At 48.6% G+C, this 26,644-nt stretch overlaps 5 protein-coding genes across 5 annotated transcripts; 2 read left to right on the forward strand and 3 right to left on the reverse strand.

Annotated features, from left to right (window-relative positions):
* Positions 1-156: 156 nt before the first annotated feature.
* ACRALDRAFT_2111359 (uncharacterized protein) lies at positions 157-3,657 on the forward strand (the record flags this gene model as incomplete). Its single annotated transcript, XM_071023517.1, has 2 exons — positions 157-742; positions 845-3,657. 2 exons carry the CDS (start codon positions 157-159, stop codon positions 3,655-3,657), a joined length of 3,399 nt encoding a protein of 1,132 aa, XP_070872472.1.
* A 1,509-nt stretch (positions 3,658-5,166) lies between these two features.
* ACRALDRAFT_1044231 (uncharacterized protein) lies at positions 5,167-7,741 on the reverse strand. Its single transcript, XM_071015346.1, has 2 exons — positions 7,054-7,741; positions 5,167-6,970 (listed from the first exon to the last, which is right to left on the reverse strand). The coding sequence occupies exons 1-2, from the start codon at positions 7,340-7,342 to the stop codon at positions 5,835-5,837; spliced, it is 1,425 nt and encodes a 474-aa protein (XP_070872473.1). The 5' UTR covers positions 7,343-7,741; the 3' UTR covers positions 5,167-5,834.
* Positions 7,742-7,974: 233 nt separating this feature from the next.
* ACRALDRAFT_2036814 (uncharacterized protein) lies at positions 7,975-8,552 on the reverse strand (the record flags this gene model as incomplete). Its single annotated transcript, XM_071020813.1, has 1 exon — positions 7,975-8,552. A coding segment is annotated over exon 1 (158 nt), but the record flags the coding sequence as incomplete, so codon positions are not given.
* Positions 8,553-10,515: 1,963 nt separating this feature from the next.
* ACRALDRAFT_1035986 (uncharacterized protein) lies at positions 10,516-12,424 on the reverse strand (the record flags this gene model as incomplete). The annotated part of the gene is made up of 3 exons (XM_071015010.1): positions 10,516-10,800; positions 10,829-11,583; positions 11,681-12,424. Coding segments are annotated over 3 exons (1,784 nt in total), but the record flags the coding sequence as incomplete, so codon positions are not given.
* Positions 12,425-14,566: 2,142 nt separating this feature from the next.
* ACRALDRAFT_1072070 (uncharacterized protein) lies at positions 14,567-16,107 on the forward strand (the record flags this gene model as incomplete). Its single annotated transcript, XM_071017930.1, has 10 exons — positions 14,567-14,574; positions 14,735-14,750; positions 14,848-14,859; positions 15,111-15,177; positions 15,310-15,330; positions 15,381-15,448; positions 15,582-15,602; positions 15,679-15,736; positions 15,846-15,880; positions 16,003-16,107. The coding sequence occupies 10 exons, from the start codon at positions 14,567-14,569 to the stop codon at positions 16,105-16,107; spliced, it is 411 nt and encodes a 136-aa protein (XP_070872476.1).
* Positions 16,108-26,644: the final 10,537 nt, after the last annotated feature.

The following is a 26,644-nucleotide window of genomic DNA, read 5'->3' on the forward strand; positions in this document are numbered from 1 at the left end:
CACGCGCATGTTACCTACCTAATGTCACAACGCATCGCCATCATGGCCTCTACCGACCAGTCCAATGGTACCCACCGTCCCTCTCCTTCTGTTCACTCACCACCACCAGAGAGTACGATAGAGACAGCATCGGATGGCCAGCTTGCTCTGTCCTTGATGCCATCCCTCCAGCCTACATCTTCCGAGAATGCTAACACAGTCCACTCACAAGGCCGAGCCTCCATTGCCCACGCACCTGCCGCCCCGGCTTGGAACCCACAGGCTCTCCTTGCCCCTCGTAAAGTCGCGACTCCTTCGTCTCAGCCCCAGCAACCCTCTCCCAGGCGCCGCGATGAGCCGAAATCCGAGAATTGCGGTCCATCGGCTCCGACCGTCGGGTCCAGTGTCGACGGTCTCACCTTTCAGTTCGTCACTCCCTCCGCCAGCGACTCTCTTTCACCCAACCCGTCTTCCACCTCGTCTACCCCGGCGACCGACGCATCTTCCACCCCGGCCACTACCCAGACCCCACTCGCTGGTTTGGGAGGTATGATTGAGCGCATCAACGCCGTACAAGATCGTGCCGAGGCACCCGTTGTCAAACGCCGAAAGTTAGACACGCCCGAAGCCGACGTTGCGGGTACCAAGAAGACCATGACGGCCGGTGGTACTGGTGTTCTTGGCGCCTATGTTAAAGAGAAGCGTGATGAGGGCCAGCTGGCCGGCTCCGCCAGAAGAACTCAAACCGTTGACTTGACCGAAGGTATGCAGCATGGCCTCCCATCTTTTTTTTTCCCCCTGTCTCTTCTTTTCTTCCAAACACTTTGTGTGCGTGCTGACCGTTCTGGCTTTGCTTCCTCTCTAGGAGATGATGATGTACAAGTCGCTCGGGATCCGGGCTCGGAAGAGGTCTGCTACGGGATGCTTGGTGGCACTCTCCAGTGCCATACCGTTCCCTCCGCCAGGCCCGGCGCCAAGAGCCTGTTTGGCGAGGGCTGGTATCCCCCTGTCAAAGTCGTTCTGAAAAGGCTCGCCGGTGATAAGACGCTTCGGCTCCAGGCTTACGACTTTACCCGGGAGATCATTGGCAATGTTGATGAAAAGACCGCCGCCGCTCTCGTGCCCCTGCTCGATGCCAATATCCGCATTCGAACCGACTGTCGCATCCCAGCACGGAAGGGAATGGCCAACGAGGTGCCTGGGAAACCAACATCAAAGGCGTACCCGTTTGAAACTATCATTTATGGACCGATCAAGTTCGCCCGGGCCGTTGGCCGTCACTTCCTCACACGCTCGATGAACCTACGTCACCCTAACAGAGTCGACAAGGGCATCAGATACGTGAATCCCCAAGCAGGCGCCAGCGAACGCCCGACGGCCCGGAACCCCGTCGTTGCACAACAACATGGCCACGCATATACACCTGGCGCCAACGTGACGCCCCGGACCGTGGAGGAAATTCGCTCCGACGTTCTAGGCGTGTTCGATTCTCTCGGAAAGGCAGACGACCTCCCCGAACGGGAGCCACCGGCCACGGTCGTCACGCCGCTGCTGAAACATCAGAAGCAGGGCCTATACTTCATGTCTCGCAAGGAAACTCTCCTAACACCAGAGGAACGGCTCGAGGGCTCGTACTATCGAATCCGGAAGGGTCCCCACGGCGAAAAGGTCTTCTTCAACGTCGTGACGGCACATGCCGAACGTCGCCTCCCCCCTCAGACGCGTGGCGGGATTCTAGCCGACATGATGGGCCTGGGAAAGACTCTGACCATCCTCTCCCTGGTTTGTTCCTCGCTTGACGAGGCACGAGACTGGGCGGGCATGTCGCCTGTTCAGCCGGAAACGCCGCCTCTCAGAAATGGCTCAGCAGCGTCCAACCACTCGAGTCTCGGGCTCACCCAGTTGAAAAGGAACACAAAGACGACACTCCTAATCTGCCCGCTGAGCACGGTTACGAATTGGGAAGAGCAAATCAAACAGCACATCGCCCCGGGGTCCCTGAGCTACTACGTCTACCACGGCTCCAGTCGCATCAAAGACATTGAGAGGCTGGCTCAGTACGACTTGGTCGTCACTACATACGGTTCTGTCTCGAGCGAGCTCGGTGCACGCAGCAAACGCAAGTCGGGCCAGTACCCGTTGGAGGAAATCGGCTGGTTCCGGATCGTACTCGACGAAGCGCACATGATCCGCGAAATCAACACCCTGCAGTTCAAGGCGGTCGTGCGCCTCCAGGCCAGCCGAAGGTGGGCCGTCACAGGCACGCCAGTGCAGAATCGCCTCGAAGACTTGGCCGCCCTGCTGCAGTTTCTCCGACTCAAGCCGTTCGACGACCGCAACAAGTTCAACCGGTTCATCATCGACCCCTTCAAGAGCTACGATGCAGAGATCATCCCCAAACTCCGCATCCTTGTCGACACCATCACGCTCCGGCGGCTCAAGGACAAGATTGACCTTCCTCCTCGCACGGACGAGATTGTCAAGCTCGAATTCACGCCAGAGGAGCGCCAGGTCTACGATTTGTTCGAGAAGAACGCCCAAGACCGCGTCAAGGTGCTCGCCGGTGAAGGGGCCGGGGTGGACAAGGCCCTGCGCGGACACACGTACATCCACATCTTGCGGTCCATCCTTCGTCTTCGCCTCCTGTGCGCGCACGGCAAGGATCTACTCAACGGGGAGGATCTGGAGGCCCTGCAAGGCATGACGGCGGACATGGCTATTGACCTTGATAGTGACGAGGAGGATGACGCCAAGCCGGTTATGAGCGACCGACAGGCGTACGAGATGTTTGAGCTCATGCAGGATACCAACACCGACGCGTGCTCCGTTTGCTCGAGAAAGCTCGGCGCTAGCGATTCCGATAGCATCGAGTCGGAGGGCCAAGAGGATCTCCTGGGCTACATGACGCCGTGTTTCCACGTGCTCTGCAGCTCCAATGCTTGCTTCAAGTCGGTCAAGGCACAGGCCGACGCGTCGCCAGGCCAGTGCCCGATCTGTCACAACAGCGTTCGGTTCCAGTACGTCGAGCTTCGGCGGACCCGCGCCAATGCCGAACACGACGGCCATATCAAGAAGACGAGAACCTCGACCAACGGCAAGCGCGTGTTTGACAAGTACGAAGGACCGCACACCAAGACGAGGGCGCTGATCGAAGACCTCCTCAAGAGCAAGGCGCAAAGCGCATCGAAGCCGACCGAGGCACCCTACAAATCGGTCGTCTTCTCCACCTGGACGTCGCATCTGGACCTGATCCAGATGGGCCTTGACAGCGCGGGGATCACATACACCCGGCTCGACGGCACCATGTCACGCGCGGCGCGGACGGCGGCCATGGACACGTTCCGGGAGAACCCTTCTGTCGAGGTCATTCTGGTTTCCATCACGGCAGGCGGACTCGGCCTCAACCTGACGGCCGCGACCAACGTGTATGTGATGGAGCCGCAGTACAACCCGGCGGCGGAGGCGCAGGCGATCGACCGGGTCCACAGGTTGGGACAGAAGCGACCGGTGCGCACGGTGCGTTACATTATGCGGAACAGCTTCGAGGAGAAGATGCTGGAGCTGCAGGACAAGAAGAAGAAGCTTGCCAGTCTCAGCATGGACGGCAAGGACCGAGTGCTGGAGAGGACGGAGGCGGCACGGCAGAGGTTGATGGACCTTCGCAGTCTTTTCAAGTAGGTCGTCCAGCACACTGGTATTGGTGCTGGTATTGGTATTGCCGGATAAGATTTTCGGGCCGTCCACTCGATGGATGGTGTTGCTATAAAACGATGTGGCGTATTTCCGGTTCGTTGGGATTTTACCCTGGCGTTTGAGGGAGGGAGGGCCGAGGCTTCAAGTTCCATGCACAGTATACCCTTATTTGCGGGACCAGAAAACCGGAGTGGGATGCAAGTTCTTTTTTCCTCTTTTTCTTTCCTTTCCTTTTCTTTTCTTTTTTTTTCCCCTTTTCTTTTCTTTTCCTTTTCTTTTTCTATTTCCCCTCTATATGGTAGGGGAAGGAAGGATATATATATATATATCTGGGACGGCAACTTTTGCCCTCGGAACGGCGCGCATTGCAGTTTTCCCAGGCGCAAGACGGCCTGGCCTGGTCGAGCGGCCATCATACGAGATAGCACAGGGGCCACGTCACGATACCACTATGATACGCATTGATGATGCATTGGGCGCTGGGTGGAACTAGGGAAACGGTCTATTGGCTCCTTTTCCTTTTAACGGAATATTTCTTTCTCGGTTTAGTCTGTTTGCCAGCTCATTTTCGGGAAAGATGGGGCGGGGACATTGAGGGATCTTGCTTTAGTTTTCTCTGCCTTGCTTCTTACAGGTAGACTGGGGAAGAGAATCATATCCGTATTTGTTATGAAGGTGGACTTGTGCATTTGTCCTACGATGAGGTCCGGATTGTCTAATATAAAAGTCAAGAGGGTTAGCCAACACAACACGTATCTACGCGCAGGTGAGCAGGTAGGCTAGCCCTGGTAGCGTGCCTAGAGCGTCAGCTTTGCCGACTTGGTGGATAATATACTTTCCTTGTGCTTCTCGGATTGTCGAGATGATGAGACCGTCGTCGTGTACAACGTCCAAGCACGGGTTGAGCGGCGGAATATACTCCGTACTTGCCTCCGCCGCGCCCCGCTCCGCCCCAACACCGGTGCAGTCACGTGTGATCGACACTGAGGGTATTTTCGTGGCTGAACCGTCCCACCGGTGTTATGGCACCCGTCTCCACCGTTCTTATTTTTTGTTGAGCGCCGAGGTCAACGGGCTTAGAGGCCGGCGAATATTTTTCTCCACCACCTCCGCCAACAGCATTTCTGGCAGCGGAAGACCGGACGGGGAACGTGAAATTGACATGTGAAACAGGTGCCTCTCTCATCGACGATGGGTGGAACGACGTGAGGTGTCAGTCTGCCATGTGTGTAATCGCGAGTCGAATGTCTTTCATCACATACTCGCTTTTGGCGTGCTTTCATCCAATTTCCTTTTCAATGTGGGATGCCAGGGGAGAAATACCATAGGACAAAGCTCAACGGTGTATGACAAGGTCTTCAATTGTTACTGTATCATGGCTGGATGGATCGCGATGGGCGTCAACTTCTGCTTCCTGAACTACTGTATGCTAACAGGGCAGATGAGAGCTACAAAGCAGGCGAAGTATGACAATTCAGTTTTGGTCTCAGGGCCTGTTCACACAATACCTTCTTGGCTCTACTACATGACGTTGCAAAGGTCGCAACTGGTGATGGATGTAATGAGGTTGCCGAACAGCAAGGCGAAGGAACATTCGGTATATCACGATATATTGAGTCGTGTCTGTCTATAGGCCCAGCAGCCAGACTACTTTCTTTTCTGTACAAGCAGACCGCCCAACTAATTTTTTGTTTCTTGGACCAAATGTGTTCGCCGGTAGGCTGTGTCTGAAGCGGTCTACCACACGTTGGTAAAAGGCAGAGGTTAAGGATAAAGAGCAACCGTCGCCTTCCCGTGAACATGAAACCGCAACGCCAGCCAGCAAGATACAAGTATAGCTAATTGTCCGCAAAGTAATTCCCACCAAGGCAGTATCGAACAGTAGACGCCTCTGCATACCCCGGGGCGCGATGAGGGGGGAGTATCCCATGGCGGTCCGGCGGTGACAGTTGGGGTCGTCTCTCGTCTTTGGTTCTTTTTTATGGGCAAAATAACTCCAGTAATTCCAGGGGGAGGGGGAAAAGGGGTCATTAGCGTGAATGGTGTGCGCGACCAACACACTCCCCAAGAGTGTGTTCGGCGATGGAAGTGGTAAAATGTCCTCTAGACATGGAACTGTTCCCCCGTCTCTTTAAGTTTTCGTCATCATCTCGTCATGCTTTTCATGCGGCATCAGCACCCTTGGTGGGCTGGGAAAGACGGGTGACCTGGTCACCAGCGCGGACGATGCGCTGGCCAGTAGAATCGGTCACCGGGATCATGTCCTTGTTCTCAAACTGAGTCCGCTTCCAAATCTCCACCTCGCAGCCGCCACGGAGGACGCCGACACGCATGGAGGAGAGGAGGTTGTGGGCAGCGTTGGTGTGGTTGTAGACACCGCCGTTGAAAATGGCGGTGGCATCCTTGCCAATCGCGGAGTAGATGAAACCCTTGCCGCCAGGGTGCTCATCAATGAAGTCGGTCACGTCGTGGATAACGCCGGCGATGGCGATGAGGGCCTTGCCGTCCTTGCACTGAGCAACAAAGTCGTCCCAGGAGACGACGGGGAGCTGCTCGAGGGGAACGCCCCAGTCGAGGGTGGCGCGCTTCTGGTCGATCTTCTTCTGCATCTGCTGGACACGGCCCTTCTCAATCTCGTTGGAACGGAACTGCTTCAGGTTGGAGGCGAGGCCGAGCTTCTTCCAGCACCAGATGGTCCACTTGGTGGGGTCGTACTGGTACCACTCGATGGCGTTGCGGTAGTCCGAGGGGAACTCGTGGTGGAAGTTGTGGTAGCCCTCGCCGAGGGTGACGAGGGCGGTGATGACGTGGTCGCGAGGCGAGTTGCGGTCGTCGAAAGGCTGGTCGCCGAGCCAATGGGCGAGGGAGTTGACGCAGAAGGTGGCCTGCTGGACAAAGAAGATGCGAAGGATACCGCCGTAGATGAAGCCGCCGAGCCAATCGCCCCAGAGGAGACCGCAGAAGACGGTGGGGAAAACGAGGCCCATGGCGATGACGCACTTCAGGTAGTTGACATGCTGCCACATGACGACGGGATCCTCGTTGAGATCGGTAATGTCGGCGCGACCAATACGCTTGGGATCCTGCTTCATGACCATCCAGCCGATGTGGCTGTAGATGAGTCCCTTACGAACGGAGTAAGGGTCCTTCTCGGTGTCGGTGTAGCGGTGATGGGCACGGTGGCCTCGAGCCCACCAGCGGATAGAGCCCTCCACGGCGCCGGCGCCAACAGCAGCTAGGTAGATACGGAGGGGTAGGGATGCAGAGTACGATCGATGGGCCCAGAGACGATGGTATCCTATAGGGCGGATTGTTAGAGATAGTTCGAGAAAAGTTGTTCAAGGGAGAGGCCCGGTTTCAAGCCTTGCAAGCATAACTTACCTGCAGTGATGCCGAGACCAGTGTGGAAATAGTAGATAACGGCGAAGATGGCAGTCTTGAGTTGGAGCTGAACCCAATACGAACCGATGAGACCGCACATGGGAACGAAGACGATCAAGGTGATGTTGAGCCAGTTGACATGTTGCCACCAGTTACCCCAGGTGATGGGCTGTGTGGTGATGTGAGGTTTCTTGCCGTCGGGCGCGGCTCCCTTGCGAGCAGGGGCGGAGTCGGTGGTGCCATCGTCCCGTTTCTGGGGAATGGCTGTGGCAGAAGTGGTTGCGGCCATGTTGTCTGGTAACTGATGATGCGACCAGGAGAGGAAGAGGACGGTCGGGAGCCTTTATCAGAAAGTGAGAGGTGGCGAGGAGCACAGCTCCGTCTCCCAATCTATATGACGGGCCTGAGTAGGTCCGCAAGGAGCCCAAAGACACGGCGAGATGTCAAAGGGGTAGATGGAATAGACGAGGCGATAGGCGTGTCGATGATGGGAGAGGGGAATGAAGGTTGAGAATTCCGGGAAGGGAAGAAGGTGACAGGATGGAAAGCGGAGTGGTGGTAAGTAATATATGGTTGACCGGGGGGGATGTGATGGGACCGAACTCCCTTTTCTCCGGGAGGTACAGTACTCTTGAATAAGCACACCGTGGGAGAGCAGAGATAGGATGGGGATGGGGCTGGGTTCCAGTATAAATCTGTAAAGGTGGGTAATATATGCAGTGGGTGACTTTGATGGGTGTGGCAACGGTGGCGTATAAGACGTACCTAACCTCGTCGCAGTGAAAAGAATGGGAAGGAGAACAAGTTGGAAGGGACTGGTACATACGAATACGGAGTACCTACGTACGTACTCTGCTCTGCCTCTTGTTGGGGCATCCCAAACATCAACATATTCGACCCTTCAACTCGATCCATGTCCTCCAACAATACGTGCTCTAGCCACCCCATTTCGATGAACACCACGCCATAAGGTGGCCAAAATGGTCCCTTTTCTCAGTACCCATATAATCATGCTTCCACTGAGCCGAGGAAACGGACGAAAAAGAGATTTCAATACAGTCTCAGAAGGGGCGTTTTCCTCCTCCCTTGTCGCCTCGACTCACTGAGTAATCTTGCCTCGACGTTGCCCAAAAAAAAACACAAAAGGGAAAAACTCCAATCCCTGCACTCCCGATTCTCAACGAATTTACGCATTCTACCCCAACGAAGTCAAGAGGAACGTATTCTCATTGGACAATTCCCCTTGATCCCCTGCATGTGGGGCGCACTAGTCACTCCATCCTTGGGCCCAAGCTCTCTGCCCTGTCTTAGTCACGATGCCCCTTGTTTCGACAACACAATCCGTTCTGAGGACTCAACAACTCTTCAAAAACGGTCACCATGTCTGGGATCTGGTGGCGACCAGGCCGAGGTCCGAGACGGATTTCGCCTGGCCCATCCTTTTTGGCGTCACCGTGAGAGAGGCACATGTGAGTGGGAGATGGAGAATGAAGAACGATACTTGTAGTCCTGGTCTGTACTGAGCTATCCGTAAGGTACGGATTAGAATCAAGTACAGTAGTGTACTTCGTCATTGATCGTCCCGTTGGTCCGTGCTTCCCCACCCCAACAGAAAAAACTGATGCTTTGGTCTCCACATCGTGCCACAAGAAGGGATTGTACTCTCCGCTGTCACTACCTTCAGACGAAATCACGTGAAAATAATGATAAGTTGGCCTACAGTGCTGGATCCACTACATCTAGAACATCAGATGGAATGCGTGCTCTAAGTATCAGCAATGATGTACGGAGTACGGATATTTTTGTCACTGGCTGGCTTAACGTATAGTTGTCAAAAGTATCAATCACGGCATGATCTCATGTATGAAGTAATATACAATCCGTTCCCGGACTGTCCTGTGTGTAAGTACCTTGAACGACCGTGTCGATATCGCGCGCCTGCTTGTCATGACAGACCAAGTAGTCGTGTTTGGTTTATCAGGCTGGGAATGAATTGCTCGTCATTTCTACGCAAGGGAACCGTTTGACAACACAGGCAAATCGCGATATCAAGCTAAATCGTGGTGGTACAATGTCCTATCCGAGATCCACTAAGCTACGTAAATCCTCAGGACTTCTCTCCGACTCGAGAGCCAAAATGCAAACCATAATACAGCCAAGTGTTGTGTGCATATATGTCTGTGTGTGCGAGAAGCCAAGAACAAAGGACAAGCAGAATACCGTATCCAGCCACGCAAGAGAAAATCAAATAAGATAGGCGGCCACCGAAAACCCATCCACCAAGCTCCGACATGCATTCCCTGTAACAAGAAACTCGGTACGCCCGTGTGAATATCCATCTGCGTCTAAAGAGAACCGTAAAACGTCCGTCATCTCGTTTCGTTCGTCGTGGCCGTCGCCGAGGCCGTCGTAATCGTAAAATCGTCGTCGAGCGACAACCTTTCTTGGAGCGCCGCAGCGTCTTCCAACAGGTGCGCTGCCCCGACGCCCTTCAACTCCGGATGTTCTGCTCCGGGACTCTCTTCCCCTGCGGCCTGAGGTGGCGACTCGGACATGTCATCGCCAGCCGATGGCTCGGTGGTCCCGTCACCGTCTCCCGGGGTATGGCTTGGCGAAACTCCGTCCTCTCCGCTTTCGCCGCCGAAGGCTCCACTTCCACTGTTCGCGGCTGTGTCCATTTCGGGCCTCTCGGGAGATGTTGATTCCCCGTCCGTGTCAGATCCTTCCGTGGGTGCCGTGGTCCCCGTTTTCTCGTCATCATTTGCATGGTCCGTGTCATCCTCACGTATTACCTCCCCTTCATTCGAGTCGCGTTCAACCGTTCGAGGGGTGCTGCTGTCCGCTGGTGTGTCGGCTGGACCATCGTTGTCCTCTACTAACTCCGTTGACGCATCGAGCGCAAGTTGTTCCTCGACAGACTCGACCAAGGTATCTATCTCGGCATTTTGCTCCATGTGTTGGGATGTTGAAGACGACTCGAGTCTCGGTTCGAGATCCGGTAATGACGATATGTTCGAGTCCGCATCCGTCCCATTTGCCTCGGTCCCATTTAACTCGGAATATAATGGAGCGTCGGGGTTTTCGCCTGTTGCCATTGGGTCCGGGCCTGTGTCCAATACTGATGCCGGGTCTGTTGTAGACTCGACAACGCTAGCATGCGGCCCTTCTGGCGATGGGTTCAATGTAGAAATGTCCGTCGGCTTCATCTTCATACCTGTATCGAATGTGGTGTTTGGTGTTGTTGGCGACGTCGACATTGTTCCTACAGCGTGGCTCGCTTGTGCCATTGAATCGTCGTGAATGGTCGGCGTGGTATCCTCGTTGGGATCCGGCACCGAGGAGGCTCCGCTTGTAGTTGGCGTCACGCTCTTCGACCGTTCCATGTCATCAACGCCGACGTCGCTGTAGGAAGGTGCAATGTGCTTGGCCGCAGCCCAACCCGGGAACGCCTTCTCGTCGAACGGGCCAAAGTGCGGGTAGTGGCCGGCCAGGGGGCTCGGAGGAGAGCGTCCCCGGGTGTAGTAGTAGGGATCGTACGAGTAGCCATCGTGGGGTTGATCCAGTTTGAAGTACGGGTAGTCTTCATTGTACGCATTCACTGCCGGGAAATGCGGGTGATCATCCGCCCCGTACTTGTCAAAGTAGCCTTCTTGTATCGAGGAGTGGTTCACTGGGATGGATAGGGTTTGGTTACCGTGGTCGCCTTCGAATCCGCCGACCCCATCGTCCCCCAGTAGCAGCCGCGTGCTGAGGAAACATCGAAAGAAGAGTCGACGCTTGCGGTCGCCGCCTTGGGTCCTCGCTCAAGCACCTCTCCACTAACTGGCGATACCAATCCGGAACCAGGACGTCGGGCTCTAAAATCAGTGGCCGACCGTGGTCTTCTGGGTTGTCTTCTTGCATTGCTAGCGACCACAGAACCATGCCAAGCTGATAAATGTCCGACTTGACACCGATGTACATGGATAGTCGCTGGCCGCTCTCGATCAGCGCAGTCGCTTCAGGAGGTTCCCATCCCACGGGACAGCCTCGCCTGTTGATGTCTATGATCTTCGCATGGCCCTTGTCGTCAATGACAATGTTGGAAAGTGTAAAATCGCCCTGGACGAACCCGGACTCGTGGATATCTGCGAGTCCCTCGACGATCTGCCTCGCCCACCGTTCCCGAATAGGCCACGGCGTCCCCAGCTCGGAATCCTGGCGGTTGTCGTAGATGACGTCGATCAGCGCTCCCTGGTCAGCATAGCTGATCAACAAGCCCTTGACGAATTCGTCCCGGTCATCGACAACCACCCCATAGAACCGGATAACACTTTTCGAGTATCGGAGACGGCTCAGGGCGTTGATCTCGTAGAGAAACTCGTCGACTGTCTCCGGGCCCGGGATTTCCTTCTTGACGAGCACCATGCCGCCGACATTGACTCTGTAAACGAAGCCAGACATGTGAGAATCGAAAAGGATGTCCTTTTCCCGCACCCTAAGACAACCCAGGTGTTGCACCTGGCGGACCCGAGGATACGGGATGATTTCCTGCTTTGGTATCAGTAAATGCGATCAGACCACCCGCAAGACACGGCCGAGCACACATATATCTTCGGGGGAGGGGGAAGGGGAGGGGCCAACAGACATTGACATCCTCCACGACGTGCACGTGAAGCCGTCCGTCGGTCGTCTGCAGTTTCAGGTTGGTGACGGTGTCGTAGAACTGAATATCCTGCAGGCTTTCTCGAATGGCCTCGTATATCTTGGCGCTCTTTTCACGCTGGTACTTTGTCTCGGCAAGATCCATTTCGAGGGAGTTTTCCGGCGCGTTTCGGTAGTCGAGGGAGACGGTCACACGTCGCCACAGCCCTTTGAACCGATCCCAATAGGTGACGAAGAATTTTTCCCTCTTCGATTTGTCCCGGAAGTGCATACTGAGGTTGAGGATCCAAGTGCGCTCCAGCTCTTCGTTGATCATGGCGTCGTAGGCCGAGGTGGTGAAGGAATGGGCGTCATCGGCGAAGCAAGACTCGTCTTCCGCGGCCGATCTGAGATGGTCCGAAGCCAGCACGTCGTCCAAGCTGTACTCGGGACGCCCGAGAACGGGCGTAGCCTGGGCTGAGGGGGCCGACTGAAGCTCATAGCTGAGAAAGTCGGGGGCGCTGATTCGCGGGAAATTTCGCGGCTGAGAGAAGGCGCGCGAGGCTTGGGCACGACGATCAACGGATGCGGTTCTCCTCTCGTCCGCAGTAAGCTGGGCCGGGGCCAAGTTGTTCCTCTGCTCCGACTGCTGTCGCTTGAAGGTCTGTGCACGAGGCAAGCCGGGGACGACCTGCCTCCATGGCCGCCGCCTTATGCCCGTCTTCTCTTCGTCTTCGGCGCCGGACATGGTCTCTTGTGTCAGGAAAGGTTCCGTAGCAGTTGGTAAGACGCCATTCTGGCTGCCGTGGAAGGTCCTAGAAAAGTCCTTGGACGAATGCATTGATGAGCAAGGAGGCGGCTCCGTTGGGGCGACGGCAGTCTGAGCCATCGGGAACGCGGAAGGGGAGCCAGGGGGAGAAAGGACAAAAGGGATTTTTTTTTTTATTTTTTTTTTCCTCTCGCGGGGTCTCTCGCCCAATTCCCAGGGCCTTTACCTCGTCGAGAGAGGAAGGCGAAAGCAAGTGACTGGGAGGACGGAGGCCGCAAGAGCCCGCGAGGATCCAAGCGGTGTGAGATGTGTGTTTTGGTGATTTGAGTGGCGTGGCGGGGTCACGGTTGTCAGTATTATGGGGCAAGCTAGTCGTGGGACAGGGATCTGGTCCTGGTCAGGAACCCGGAGGGCAAGGGGGGCCAGAGGCCAACGGCGGGTGGACCCGAATTCGCGTTGCGGTTGAAGGATGTCAAACGCGTGTCGGGATCGCTGGACGGCGGGGGCCAGAGTTGAGACTCTGGAATCAAGCTGATGGGCGAGTCGAGGAGGCGCAAAGAAATGATCCCCTGAGACCGTGGACGTGAGCACAAGCACAGGACCTTCACCCAGACAGACGTAGGTATCCGAGAAGAGAATTCGCGGCCATCAGATGTTGAAACGCCAAGGAAAGGTGCCGTCAGAGGGGGGAAACAGCAGGCGGGCGAAAGGAGAGTCGGAAGAAGTTCGAGTAGGGACACTGCGACTTTGGTTTTGAAAAAGCAGGCGGGCGTGTCTCTTGAATAAAAAGGGGAAGCGAAAAGCGAAGTGCGAGGTGCGAGGTGCGGGTTAATTGGATCAGACGCTACGGAGTAGATCGAGACCAATCTGGCGGGCTGTGTATGCGCGGGTTCTGGGGGTGGCTTTTACAGGTCGGGCCACGCGGTGGATTGGCGTCAAGCGTCAAGCTGACGGGGGGCCGATGGACTGTGTGGGTGGATGGAAGAAACGTGTGAAAGAAAGGCCAAGGTGTTAGAAGAGGACATTGATAAAGGTCAGGCAGCAGAGACAGACACGGCCGCATCTGCAGACCACAGTTCAGGGGACTGGTTTTGGTGCGACAAAGATGAGGCTTGTCTCTGGCTGGCTAGTGTGGGGTGGGGGGACGACCTTGGTAAAGGAATGGAAGAAGCAGGTGCCGGGAGGAAGGCGGCCAAGCGGGCGACGACGGCGAGGCGGACATGGGAAATGGTACCATTGAAACCGACGAGATTTCAGGCACGAAGCGACGAGGTCGAGATGGTTAGCTAGGTATGCAAAAGGTCAAGGAGAAGGGGGGGTTGGATGCATGGAGATGGGTGGGATTGGCGATAGCTGATGATTAAGACTGGGTTGGCTTGAGATGTGACGGAGTCGGCAGCCTCTGGAGGCTGGAGGCTGGATGGAGAGAGACAAGACTGTGGAGATGACTTGTGATTTTTCCTCGGGTGTGGGTGATGGTTAATGAGGCAAATGGTGAGTAAGCGATTTCAAGAGGGGCCGTTCGTTGTACGAGCACGGATACAGCAGGTACCTACTACAGTAATACAATACGTAATAGAGGAGCAACTGCAGTTATCGAAGCCGGGTTGTGTACAAGTATGCCTTTACTGGACTCGTGGGTTTTGGAGAGAATAATCAGATGAACAAGGACATCAAACTGAGCAGCGTTGACCATGGCCGTTGACTTAACCAGCGTTGGAGCTAGGCCGGGTACGGGTAAATATGTACCTGTACCTCTCTTTGTAATTACCCAGGTACCTGTTATGCCAAGGATCACTGGTGGAGGCGAACGGGAGGCGGGTGCTAACCTAAATAGACCACACTTTGGAGCTTGGATCGCTTGTCCCCTTAGCGTGATGAGTTGGCACTTTAGCGTTATAGGGACACAGATCAGAGCTTTTACTTCGTACGTACATATTCGTACCTTGGTTGTATGGTGTCCGTCTCTCCACTGGCTACCTAACCGGGAGGGAGGGGGTCCTGGACAGTCAATTCTTATACTGACTATCATGGATATAAGGGGGTAGCTGGTTATTATGTAGCTAGAAAGTCGATATCATAAGCAGCGCGTTTACTATTATAGGTTAAAATTATATTAAAATGGTCAGGTATATTAGCATAGTGATTCTAAGCAGTAAAGTCCATAGTAACCAGCGAAAAACAGTATCTATAACAGGTACCCTGTCATACACTATAGGATATCTTATTAGTTATCTAAGGCCCACGAAATAACTAACTAGTATATAATACACTAACTGTTTATGTTAGAATAGTAAGGCTGATAGTATGTTAGCGCTGATAGTGAATAAGTATATATACTTATTACTAAGGTATATCTTCTACGAAAATAGCAATAGAAGTATATATTTATAAAGTACTAGTACTTTATCCTGGTAGGTCCTTCCATAATAGGTAACGAAGCTATTATCAGGAGGCAGGAGTAGTAGTATACGCGTACGTACTTCGTAGATTCTTTTCTATCTATCTTCTTTCTTTTCCATAGATCTATCTACAGTTAGGTCTTCTTCCTATTCTATAATAACTACAATAGACCTCTTCCATAGCAGACCTCTTCCATAGCAGACCTCTTCCATAGCAGACCTCTTCCATAGCAGACCTCTTCCATAGCAGACCTCTTCCATAGAAGCAGGACCTCTTCCACAGAAGCAGGACCTCTTCCATAGCAGCAGACCTCTTCCACGATAATAGAGGTAAGCAGAGTCCTATCCACAGAGTCCCATCAAGCTAACCTCTTCCATAGCAGCAGACCTCTTCCATAGCAGCAGACCTCTTCCATAGCAGCAGACCTCTTCCATAGCAGCAGACCTCTTCCATAGCAGCAGACCTCTTCCACGATAATAGAGGTAAGCAGAGTCCTATCTACAGAGTCCTATCAAGCTAACCTCTTCTATAGCAGCAGGACCTCTTTCACAGCAGCAGGACCTCTTCCATAGCAGCAGGACCTCTTCCACGATAATAGAGGTAAGCAGAGTCCTATCCACAGAGTCCTATCAAGCTAACCTCTTCCACAGCAGCAGGACCTCTTCCATAGCAGCAGGACCTCTTCCATAGCAGCAGGACCTCTTCCATAGCAGCAGGACCTCTTCCATAGCAGACCTCTTCCACAATAGCAGAGGTAAGCAGAGTCCTATCCATAGAGTCCTATTAAGCTAACCTCTTCCATAGCAGCAGGACCTTTTCCATAGTAGCAGGACCTCTTCCATAGCAGCAGGACCTCTTCCATAGCAGACCTCTTCCACGATAGCAGAGGTAAGCAGAGTCCTATCCATAGAGTCCTATTAAGCTAACCTCTTCCATAGCAGCAGGACCTCTTCCATAGTAGTAGTATAAGGGTATATTAATCGTGACCGTATTTTAGGACCAGGACTTCTTAAGGAAGGAGGCGAAGAAATAGTGTGTTTATACTAGCATATAACTTAGTACTTTAGAAGAATATTCTATTATTAGATTTCTAAGGCAAAAAGGAGGGGTATAACATAAATATAAAGTGACTATATATATACCGAAATATCTAGATGCTAAAGAAAGGCGAAGCCGTTACTGTGCAGAACGGCTTAGGCAGTATGATCTCGGATAAGTCTTCGATAACAGGAGTGCTTAAGACCACGAAGTGTATATAACCAAAACAACATATATAACAAGGAGACCTTTAAAAGAGGTTCCTGGAGGTGCGTGCTGCTCTGATCAGGGTAACGTAGCTTGAACAAAGTGAATATAATAAACGTGGCAAAACTTAGGGTTAAAAGGATAATGATTGTGTAGGATGATGAGCATCCTCTGTGTCTAGGTGGCGTCGCCACGTATATATAATATATAAGATAAATAAAAAAAAACGCGCGTCTTATAACGTTACGTGACGTCCTAACGATATAGCACTGGGTCTCCGATCCACCCCTCTATAATCGGCCCTAGTTATCTTACTCACGCCCTCGTGGCTATAATAACTCTAAATATAATTAGGTTACCCTAATTAAGCTAAGTATAATCCAGTAAAACTATCCTAAAACTCACTTACGCTTACGGAGAGTCCGTTTACCGACTATATAATCCTCCTTCTCGGTATATACTCGCTTTATAGTGGCCGTAACTATATCCTTATCCCACTTAATCCTAGCGTTATACCGTAACTATCCTTCTTAGGGAATCGCGCGTAAAGGCGGTATATATAAGGAACTATTAACGGCGGTATCGTGAAGTATCGCCCGGTAAACACTATTATATAAATAAACCTAATTATCTCAAGAGAATAAGCTAGGTCTGATTAGATTAATACGAGAGTCCGTAGGGCGAGGATTATATAGTCTATAGAATAGATAACTACGAGATATCTCGACGCCCTTATCCTGCTCCTTTATATCCTTAACCTATTTACCTTAGATATTAATCTTCCTAGGCTACACTAAGACCTTCTTTAGCGATATCTAAATAATCTTATAGCTATTTAGGTTAATACCAGTAAACTTAGAAGATTTAGAGGACTTAGGAGTCTTCTTAGGACTCTTCGTGACCTTAGCGGTCTTCTTAGGCGTGCTTAGTGCCGAGGGCTTCTTAGAGATAACCTTAGGTGTCTTAGGATATACCGGGATACTAGTATTTTTCTTAGGCTCCTGTGATTTAGGAGTACTCGTAACTAGGGCCTAAGTCTTCTTCTTAGCCTAATTAAAGGAACCAGGGGTAGCGGGCTTAGACTTAATAATAGGTTTATTAATAGGGGTAAAACCTATACTCTTAGGAGGTGGTGGTAAAGGGGACTAAGGGATTACCGGGACCGCTAGTATCTTCTAATAACCGAAACCGAGAATTACTTTAATATAGGATAGCCACTCTTCCTTAATATAATAAGTATAAGCTACGCTATCACTTCTATAGTAACGTCCTTATATAAACCGGTGAATCTTAGAGCTTTAAGGGAATAAGTAGCCCTCTTAGATAATAGCTCGTATCTACTCGATAATAAAGAGGCCGTATAAGTAATTATCTATCTAGCGAGGACTAGGAATAATATAGAAACGGCGGGTAAGGCTAAAAACGGCCTTATTAGGTGTATTAATGCTATATAACTATCCTATAGCGTACTTAAATAACCGTAAAAGGCGGTCCTTAGTATTACTAGTATTCTAAATGCTATTATACCTATATATACACTATATCTCTTAATCTATAATTAGACTAATAAAGTGATTCTTAAAGTAATAAATAATAGGGATAAAGCGACTTCTTTTAATACGGTTAATTACCTTTAGCGGCTAAGATAAGTAGACCGCTATACGGCTATTTAACTCCTAGTAAGGCGTAACACTAATCTATACTATAGGACGGGTATCTCCTTATCTACGCTTAAATATAGCGCGTATTATATCTTCTAGACTACCCCGCTCTAACTATCTCTTATTTATTAGGTTATAATATATCCTAAAAGACGACTAAACTACCGGGTAAGTATCCCGCGGCCTCTTAGCGAATATGCTTACTATAGGAATATAAGGCAGTATTATATTAACCATAATAGTATTAAGCTCGCTATCTATAGTATTCTTAAGGAGGCGTTAGACTACGTGTATATTATCTTCCGGCTACTAGGGAAAACCTATAAAGGGGGCAGCGTTATCGGGGATATTAAATAAACGGTACGGTAGTCCTTATATAGGGAATACCTATCGGCTATTATTAGGGTTATTAATACGGCGGGGGCGTATAGTCTTATCGATAATAACACGGGTAGCGGGAATAATATTAGCGGTAAGGATAGGACCGGCAAGAGCCGGCTCCTAGTAGTTAAAGGTAGGGGATATAGATATTCTGAATGTCTCTATTAGCCTGATCACGGTAACGTATAGGTAGCGGATACAGGGAAAAATATGTAAGGGCGGCGAGGTAGTAGATAGTAAAGAAATAGATAGCGGGGGTAAGTTAGAAAAATAAACTTAACGATATAGGAAAAGAGAGGAAGAGAGGGAAAACGGGTTAACTAGAGCTAGTAATAGGGGATATATATCCTTTATCGACGTCTAATATTTCTAAGCAGTGCCTCCTTTACGAGACTAGCTTTAACCGGAGTTCCTATTACGGCTACTAGTTAAATAGGGTCGTGATTATTAAAGAAAGGGTAATCCTGATACTATTTATGGTTTTCGGATAAAGGTAACTTAGTGAATTAGGCGCGGGATCTAAATACGGAAGTCGGCTTACTATATAACCGATCTAATTAGACGAAAAGATTAGATAGTACCTTTTTTATTATACCTATAGTCGCGACTATATAATAAAGCGACGTAAGGAAGGTAATCGTGAATCACGCTTAAAGCCTAATCTTTTTAGTAACTTAAAATAGGCTATTTATTTAACTACGCCTCTTTAAGTTATTAAAACTATAAACCGCTAGGCTACGCCACCTATTATTAAGGGATATAAGGCGGAGGGCTGCCGGCCAGAGGCGTATCTTTCGGGCTCTACGTCTTTATATTATTATACGATTCGATATCGTGTTTCCTATAAGCTTCTCTTTAATAATAGCAATAAGATTATCGATATATCCGCTAAAGCTCTAATCACGGGGCTTAATAACCTTAGCTCTTATAAGCGTAAAAAAGCCGTGGCTCGTTAAGAGTTAGTTTATCCTATACCGTGCTTCTAGTCTAAGACACGACTTATTATAGGTGCGGTTAATAAGTATAATGTTTTTACGACGGTCTAAGATATAATAGTAAGTTCTTTTTACGCTTCTTATTATATTACCCTGATTAGGGTAAGCTAATATTATGGATTTAGGTAAACTTATATTTTATTTAGTATAAAGTGGCTAGTAAGGGTAGCGCTTTATACGTCGAACTAGATTTCGTGGGTTAGGTTATCTAGGGCGACTCTAAGGCTGCTATTATAGGCCGGGTATAGGATAGCCTACTAAATCTTACTAATAGAGACGTGGAATAGGAGCTATTTAAGAAGGTAAGGTCTAGTAATAGTTTATCTCTGTTTCGCCGCTATATATTCGTGGCTAAGGACCTCGCTAGTCTATAGAGGGAGTATATTATAAAGACGGTGACCCGGGCTTATACGGTTAGAGCCCTGATTATCTAAGGGTTCGGGGCTATTAATAAGGTGCCGTGCTAATACTATAAAGAACGGTGGTCGGCTATAAATAATCGGGTTAATAATAAGATTATTTATCCTTTCTTTAAGTGCGTGTCGCTTTAACGTAACGATCGATTTCCGGACTACGCTAACTACTATTTTCACGAGATAGCTTATATATATCGTGATAATAAGCTCCGAAAGCAGTTCTATTAGTCTAATTAGGAGGTCTTATAGCTAGATAGTAACTATATAGGTGTTAGTTACGCTAATCCGTATACTAAGGACTTACTAATACTGCTATAGTCCGTATACGATAATAAAATACGTCCACGGCTATCGCCTCGATACGGCGTCTTCGTGGTAAGCACTATTACTTTATACTATGAAAGTGCTTGGCAGATACGCGACGTTTATAGAGGAAGGGGTCTTAAACCGTGGGACTATATAATAGTATAGGTCCCTGTGTTAGCGTATAAATATAAGGACGATCTCGAGAAGTTCTGTTATATTATTTAGAATAACCCGATAAAGAGGGATTAAGAAGAGACGGTGGAGTAGTATTATATTCCCTTTATCTCTAGGGCTTAGGTTTAGCGGTATAAGTCGGAAGTGTACGGCCTTAGTAATAGCGACTATAAGAGTAAGCCGGAGTAAGATATAGATAGGTGATTCGGGTAGTGATTACTATAATCAGGGTAACCTTAGTATAATTAGGATATTTTTATTTCGGTGCGCGGCGTAAACGGGTAAAGGAAAGATAGATAAATAATAAATATATTTAGTGGATATATCTTTACGGTATCTACTTAGTTAGTACGTGTAAATAGAAAATAATAATAGTAAAATATAAATAAAAGGAACTAATAAATAAAATAATAAATAGAAGGGCGTGGAATAGGGTGATTAGGGTAATAAAGGGTAAACAGGAAAGAAATAGGAAAAAGAGTAAGTAAAGGAGTCCTAAAGGTGGTATTTTTATTTTAGGGGGGTAGTGGTTAGTTTTCGACGATAAGCAGATAGCGGTGCCTTATATATCCTCGGCCCTAATACTGCACGTAAGACTCCTATTAAGTATAGTATTACTATAATCAGGTTAACTAGGTAGGAAGTAATAATAGGGGATAAAGTATAAGGTCCTAGTATAGTCCTTATACTCACTTAGGTTAAAGTTAGGATCTCTAAGGATATAGACTTCGACTCTTCCTAACTACGTTACTTTCCGGAGTTCCGCTTTTAACCTTTTATAATACTCACCTAATATATCCCGAAGTCTCGCTAACCGTTATAGGAGTGCGTTAATAGTCTAATTAGGGGAACCAGCGTTATCTTAACGCTTATTATCCTCGGCCCTAATATCTTTATTAGTGGATTTACCTAGGAGGAGGGGTGCTTTAACTAGCTCCTTATCGATAAGGACGCCGTGGGCAGGGTACGTAATTATTAGTTCTTTAGCGTAGTCCCTTTCCAGTATCGTCTAGTCCTCCGGCTCCTAGTATCCGTCTTCGTCCTGGATAAATTTCTTAAGGCGGTTAGCGGTAAAAGTAACGCCCTAGAGCTTTTCCCCTAATAAAGTCGATAACCTAAAGGTCTTATTATCCTAATTAGATGATATAATACGAAATAAGCTATTCTAGCGGTAGTCTAGCTTCTTATCGCGGCTTATATCGATAGCCAGCTTAGTATCGTGCACAAGGACAAGGTCGCCGACTCGGAGTCTTTACTTACATAGGGTCCTGACTCTTAAACGGTTAATAGAGTCCGTCTTCTACTACCGTTACTTATTAACTATATCGGCAGTAGTCCTCCGGTCGGCTTCTAACTAGGCGAAGGCCCTTAGGCGTAGTAATATCTCTTCCTTAGGGGTCTTAACGCGGCCCTAGTCGAGCACTCTCTAAGTAAGGCAGGTTATCTTTATAGGCATAATGGCCTCGTAGCTATAGAGGAGGTAAAAGGGGGTCCTCCCGGTAAATACTTAGATAGTCGTACGGTCCGCGAAAAGGACTATAGGCAGGATCTTATATAACGTACCGCGGTAAATCTTCTACTAGATAGCTAGCGTGTAGGCGATAGGCTTATATCCTACCTTATTTAGACTATTAGCGCGGGGGTAGTAGGTAAAGATAACCTTCCGCTTTATTAGGTACGCCCGATTTAGCTTAATTATACTGCCCTTATTCTTAGGACCTCCGTCCACGATAATATACTAGTATAGCCCGTGCCGGTAGATAACGTCTTCCTATAAGAATATCGCGATGGCTCGCGACGTGTTCTTCTATAGTAAATAGGCTTTGACCTATCCCGTGAATATATATCGAGCCTCCACTAAGTAGTACCCGTTAAGATACTAGATATCGAGACTTACCTATATAAAGGGGAGGGCTTATTAAGGCAGTTAAGTGGCGATTAGGGGATCCTCGTATGCTTTACCTTAGCGGCTTTAATACTCGGCGTATACTTTAATAACCTCCTTAGTCTGCTTATAGATCCCGTCCTAAGTGTATAAGGGGGCGAGCTTCTAATATATCCCGTCCCTTATATAATAGCCTAACTCGTCGTGGGCCCTCCTAATCAGGGTAACCTAAGTCTTTTTATCGTTAATCTACCTCTTAGGAGTTAAATCTTTCTTAGTAACCCTTATTTATAGTAGACCGTCCTTTATAAAAACACGGGTCGACTAATCTTAGACGCGGCGGGCGTTATAAGGGTCTATTCTAAAGGGTATCCGTAGGCTTATTAAATACGAGGCCACTTATTAAGAGAACTAGCTCTAGGTAACGTCCGGGTCTAAAACGTCTTCGGCCAGGGTAGGGTTATTAAACCTTTTATCCGTATCTATAAGGAAGATTCGGCCGTTAATAAAGTCGTTAATATCTCCTTTTATAGCGTTATTAGCCTAATTAGACGGAGTAGTAGGTATCCTTGAAAGTCCGTTAGCTATAGTATTCTTAGTTCCCTTAATATACTTAACCTTAAAGTCGAAGAGTCGGATCCAGGTAATCCACTAAGTAATAAGTGCGCCGGGCAGGTCCGTGGCAGAACCACTAAGCTAGGACACTAAGGCTTAAGTATCTATTTCTAGTATAAAGCGGACTCTATAAAGATAGTTACGAAGTCGGCGGAGCACCTTTAATACTCCCCTTAGCTTTAGCTTACCGGTATCGTAGACCTTCTTTACCGGGTTCTATCTACCGCTTTTATACCGGGCGATAACTCTTTTCCCGTTAATATACTAGCCTAAGATCCCGCCCTAGCCCTCGATATATACGTTAACGATCACGTAGATAATACCGGCCCCTTTACCGTACTTAATAGTGATTAGAACTAGTATAGAGGTTAGGGTAACCTTAAGAGTGTTTATAGCGTACTACTAAGGCTCGCTCTATAGGAAGACGGAAGTCTTTTTTAGTAGGTCTATTAACGGCCCCGCGATAATAGCGAAGCGGTAGATCTAGATACGGTAAAAGGTAGCGAGACTAAGAAAAGAATAGACTTCGGAAATAGTCCGGTATATCTGCTATTTAGTTAACTTAGCCACCTTAGCCTGCTTAGGGGAACGACTATCGGTTCCGTATATATAGCCTATAATAGTGGCCGCTTTCTAATACTATTAGCTTTTAGCGCTAGCTATAATGCCTTTAGCGAGCTCTATATTAAGAAGGACTCTGTTAATATTACTAATATACTCGGCCACGTAACGGCGAATTCCAGGCCTAATTAGGGTATTATTATAGGTAATAGTCGGCCCTTTAACCGCGATATTATTAATAAAGGGTTAATAGTATTAGGGAATAAGGTTATATAGGATACGGGTTATAGTATATATAAATTAGGCCACTAAGTTAGTCGCCCCTTACGGAAGGGTGTATATCCTAAAAAGTCCTAAAACTATAGCAAAGGTCGTTAAGTCCCTCGATTCCTTATCGAGGGTGACCTGGTCGTAGCCGGAGAAAAAATCCAGAAAGGAAACTATCTTATATATACCGAAATCCTCGGAAAACTCGTCGGCCCTAGGCGGGATAAAGGCATCGCGTAGGGTGATAGCGTTAATCTTAGTAGCAGAGTTAATAAGGCGTATATTACCGTCTTTCTTCTTTATAAGGAACCAGGGGTTATAGTAAGCCGCGTGGCTTTCCTTAATAACCCCCTTATCCTTCCTATCCTTAATTATCTTAACGATAATAGACTTAAGGGCTCTCGGGATAAAGATCCCTTTCGCCTACTATGCCTTATACGGAACCACCTTAATCTTCTACGGCGGGGCGACTCTAGGGTTAAGCCTCCCGTATTCCTACTAATCCTATATAAGGGCAGCTTCGCGGTTTAGGAGGGTCTTTATTAAGAGCTCCTTTTTTATAGGTAGTAGATAGTCGGTAGAGTCTAAGATATCTTTAAATCGCTTTTCCGTAAGTCTTAAGCGAGGGGTAATCTTAGAGAACTTTAGGGTGATTAGGCTAATAAAACGGTCGTCTTCCTATTCCTATATATCCTCGGGGATTTCCGCTAAGATCTTCTGCTTCTAAAGGGGGTCGCTTTCGGGGACGGAATTATCGGATAGCGCGTCGTTAATAGGGTAAATCTTAAGGGCTTTCGGCTTATATATAGTATAGATAGCCTGATTAGGCCCGTGGTATGCCTCCTCGATTAGGTCCTAGTACTTTTTCCTCTTCGCGGTCTATAGCTTCTTTATAGCTATTACGGCGGCGCTAGTAATACGCGCGTCTTCGGCCCTTAGAGCCGATAACGCTAACGACTAGTAAGACTTCCACGCTTCCGATTTAAACTTAGTATATATGATTTAGTATAAATTAGGCTAATTAGGGTAATTACGATAAGGACTTATAGAAAAATATAGTAGTAGAGGAAGAAAACGGTGTTTACGGTGTTATCGGGCTTCCTTATTATATTTCCTATACCCTCGGCCCTAATTCTATAGTATCGCCCTCGAGGCCACGCATACCCTTAGCAAAAGTGGCTTAATCTCCTTAGAGAATACGAAGGCTATTAGAGACGCTGCGTCGGCGTCCCTAATCGTGTATTAAATCTTATCGCCCTCCTTTAGAATATCCGAAAGGTAATAGTTAGCCTTTTCCTTAATGGATAGCAAGGGCAGCGGCCCTAGGCTAATAGGTAGGGTCGCTATCCTAGAACTAATAGTGATTAGCCTAATTAGACCGATCCTTATCGATCCAACGCCTTTTATTAGCCTCGTAGTTTAGCTAGTTTTAGTTCCTTAGTATCTCCTTAATCCACTCGCGATAGGCGATAGGCATAAGAATACGGGCGTTACTAAGTATAAAGTCGGTATCGATCTAACTATCCCGGAAAGAAAACGACGCTTTAGTCTCCTAGATCCACGGTATACTAAGTAGTATATCGGGCCTTAGACCGGGGAGAACTTAGAAGTTAAAAACGCTACTCTGCTCGCCGACCTATAAACGCTCCTCGAGGTATTTAGTACACGGTTACCCCTCCCGGTTATTAATACCCTTAATTCGGATCTTAGTCTAGCTAATACGATATTCTAAACCAAAGCGTTTTATAGTGTCTATAGAGATAGTGTTAAAGGTGGCCCCTATATCGATAATAGCCTTAATAAAAACGTCGGGGTTATACGTTAGGGCACCCTTACGAGTAAGCCTACACTTTAAGACTATATGTCGGGTAATAACTAGAGGGTTATCGGTCTTAGGGACGGCCTCCCTTTCGATAATAATAAGGGTATTCGAGTTAGCGTTATTAGGTCGGGTAAATAAGACGGTATACCCCTTAGATAAAGGCGGGGGAGGAGGTATACTAAGGGGACCTCGTCTATTAAGGAAAAAGGCTTTATTAGCGGTTAGGCGAATAATCTTACGCTAAGGCTAACTAGTCTCGGCGGCGCGTATTCTTTTATTATTTCTTAGCCTTGTATCTAGGTCGCTAATAAGGTAATACTATAAAGGAACTTTAATCCGGAGATCCCTGATTTACCTATCTAGGTCTTTCTATATTTACTCTAGGTTATAAGGGTTATCCGTGGAGGCACTAGCCTTGCCTTTACCTTTATCGACGGCCTTAGGTTATTACTAGTCGGGCTATATTAGTGCTTCGTCTATCTCCACTTCTTTATTAACGACCTCGGCTATAATCGGGGTCGGTACCCGGTAGCTAGGACCAGGGTTTAACTTCTATAGGCGTTATTTAATAACCTAATTAGGGAAACGGATAACCTTAGGAGTGGGTTTAACGATCCTTTTACTCCTAGTCGTGTATAAAGGCTACGCGGGGGGCTACTCTTTCCGAGTATCCTTTAACGCGGTATAGATATCCGCCTACTAATAATCGGATATAATAAACACGAAATTAACGCTAATACTTATTATAGGAGCCTTAGCCTTCGCTTCTTCCTCCTTTAGCCTAGTATAATATTCTAATATTACTCTTATAACGTCTTTTATCTTAACAGGGAGGCTTCCGGAGTTAGTGCTAACGTGGTAGGCTTTAGCCAGGTCTTTATACTTCCCTTAAAGGCGCGTGCTAAGCTAGTAAAGGACGGACCGCCGGTACGGCTAGTTTTACTGCTTAAGGTATATATCCTAGGGGCAGGGCTGCTACTCGTTATTCTGGTTTAAGGCGAGGTAGTCGGGGTAGCGGAACCTAACTAGGTGCTAGGTCTTATCTAGCTATAGTACCGCGTACTACTTATAGCGGTAACGCTCCTGTCTATAATAAAAGCAACGGGGGGTTTAGTTATTAATAGGGTGGTATTACGACGGACCGCCGGAACAGGGGTAGGAATTCCTATTCCTATACTATAATAGCCCTCGCCTATACTATATATCGTCCTTATATATACCGATATTAGTCTAATTAGGGGTAATATAATAAGCTACCGGAGCGGTATCCTGCCTCTCCGAAGTAAACTACTTTAGGGCGGCGTAGAACGGGGTCTTTAGGTAAGGGTTAGTAGCCAGGATCGTATTAACCTTATCGGCTCCTACTCGGCGCGAGAGGGCTATAACTTAGGGGACCACGTTCCTAATAACGCCCGCACCGTCGTAGACTATAGAGATAGCGCACTTCTTTAAAAGTTCCGTTAACTTA

The sequence above is a fragment of the Sodiomyces alcalophilus genome (assembly GCF_042370955.1).
Source record: "Sodiomyces alcalophilus JCM 7366 unplaced genomic scaffold ACRALscaffold_7, whole genome shotgun sequence".
In the NCBI taxonomy this organism is placed as follows: Eukaryota; Fungi; Ascomycota; class Sordariomycetes; order Glomerellales; family Plectosphaerellaceae; genus Sodiomyces; species Sodiomyces alcalophilus.

Bases quoted from the DNA above. Each gene is read 5' to 3' on its own strand.
- ACRALDRAFT_1044231 (XM_071015346.1), bottom strand. From the start codon at position 7,342: ATGGCCGCAACCACTTCTGCCACAGCCATTCCCCAGAAACGGGACGAT. The intron at 6,971-7,053 runs GTAAGTTATGCT...TCCGCCCTATAG, and splicing joins TGGTCTCGGCATCACTGCAG to GATACCATCGTCTCTGGGCC.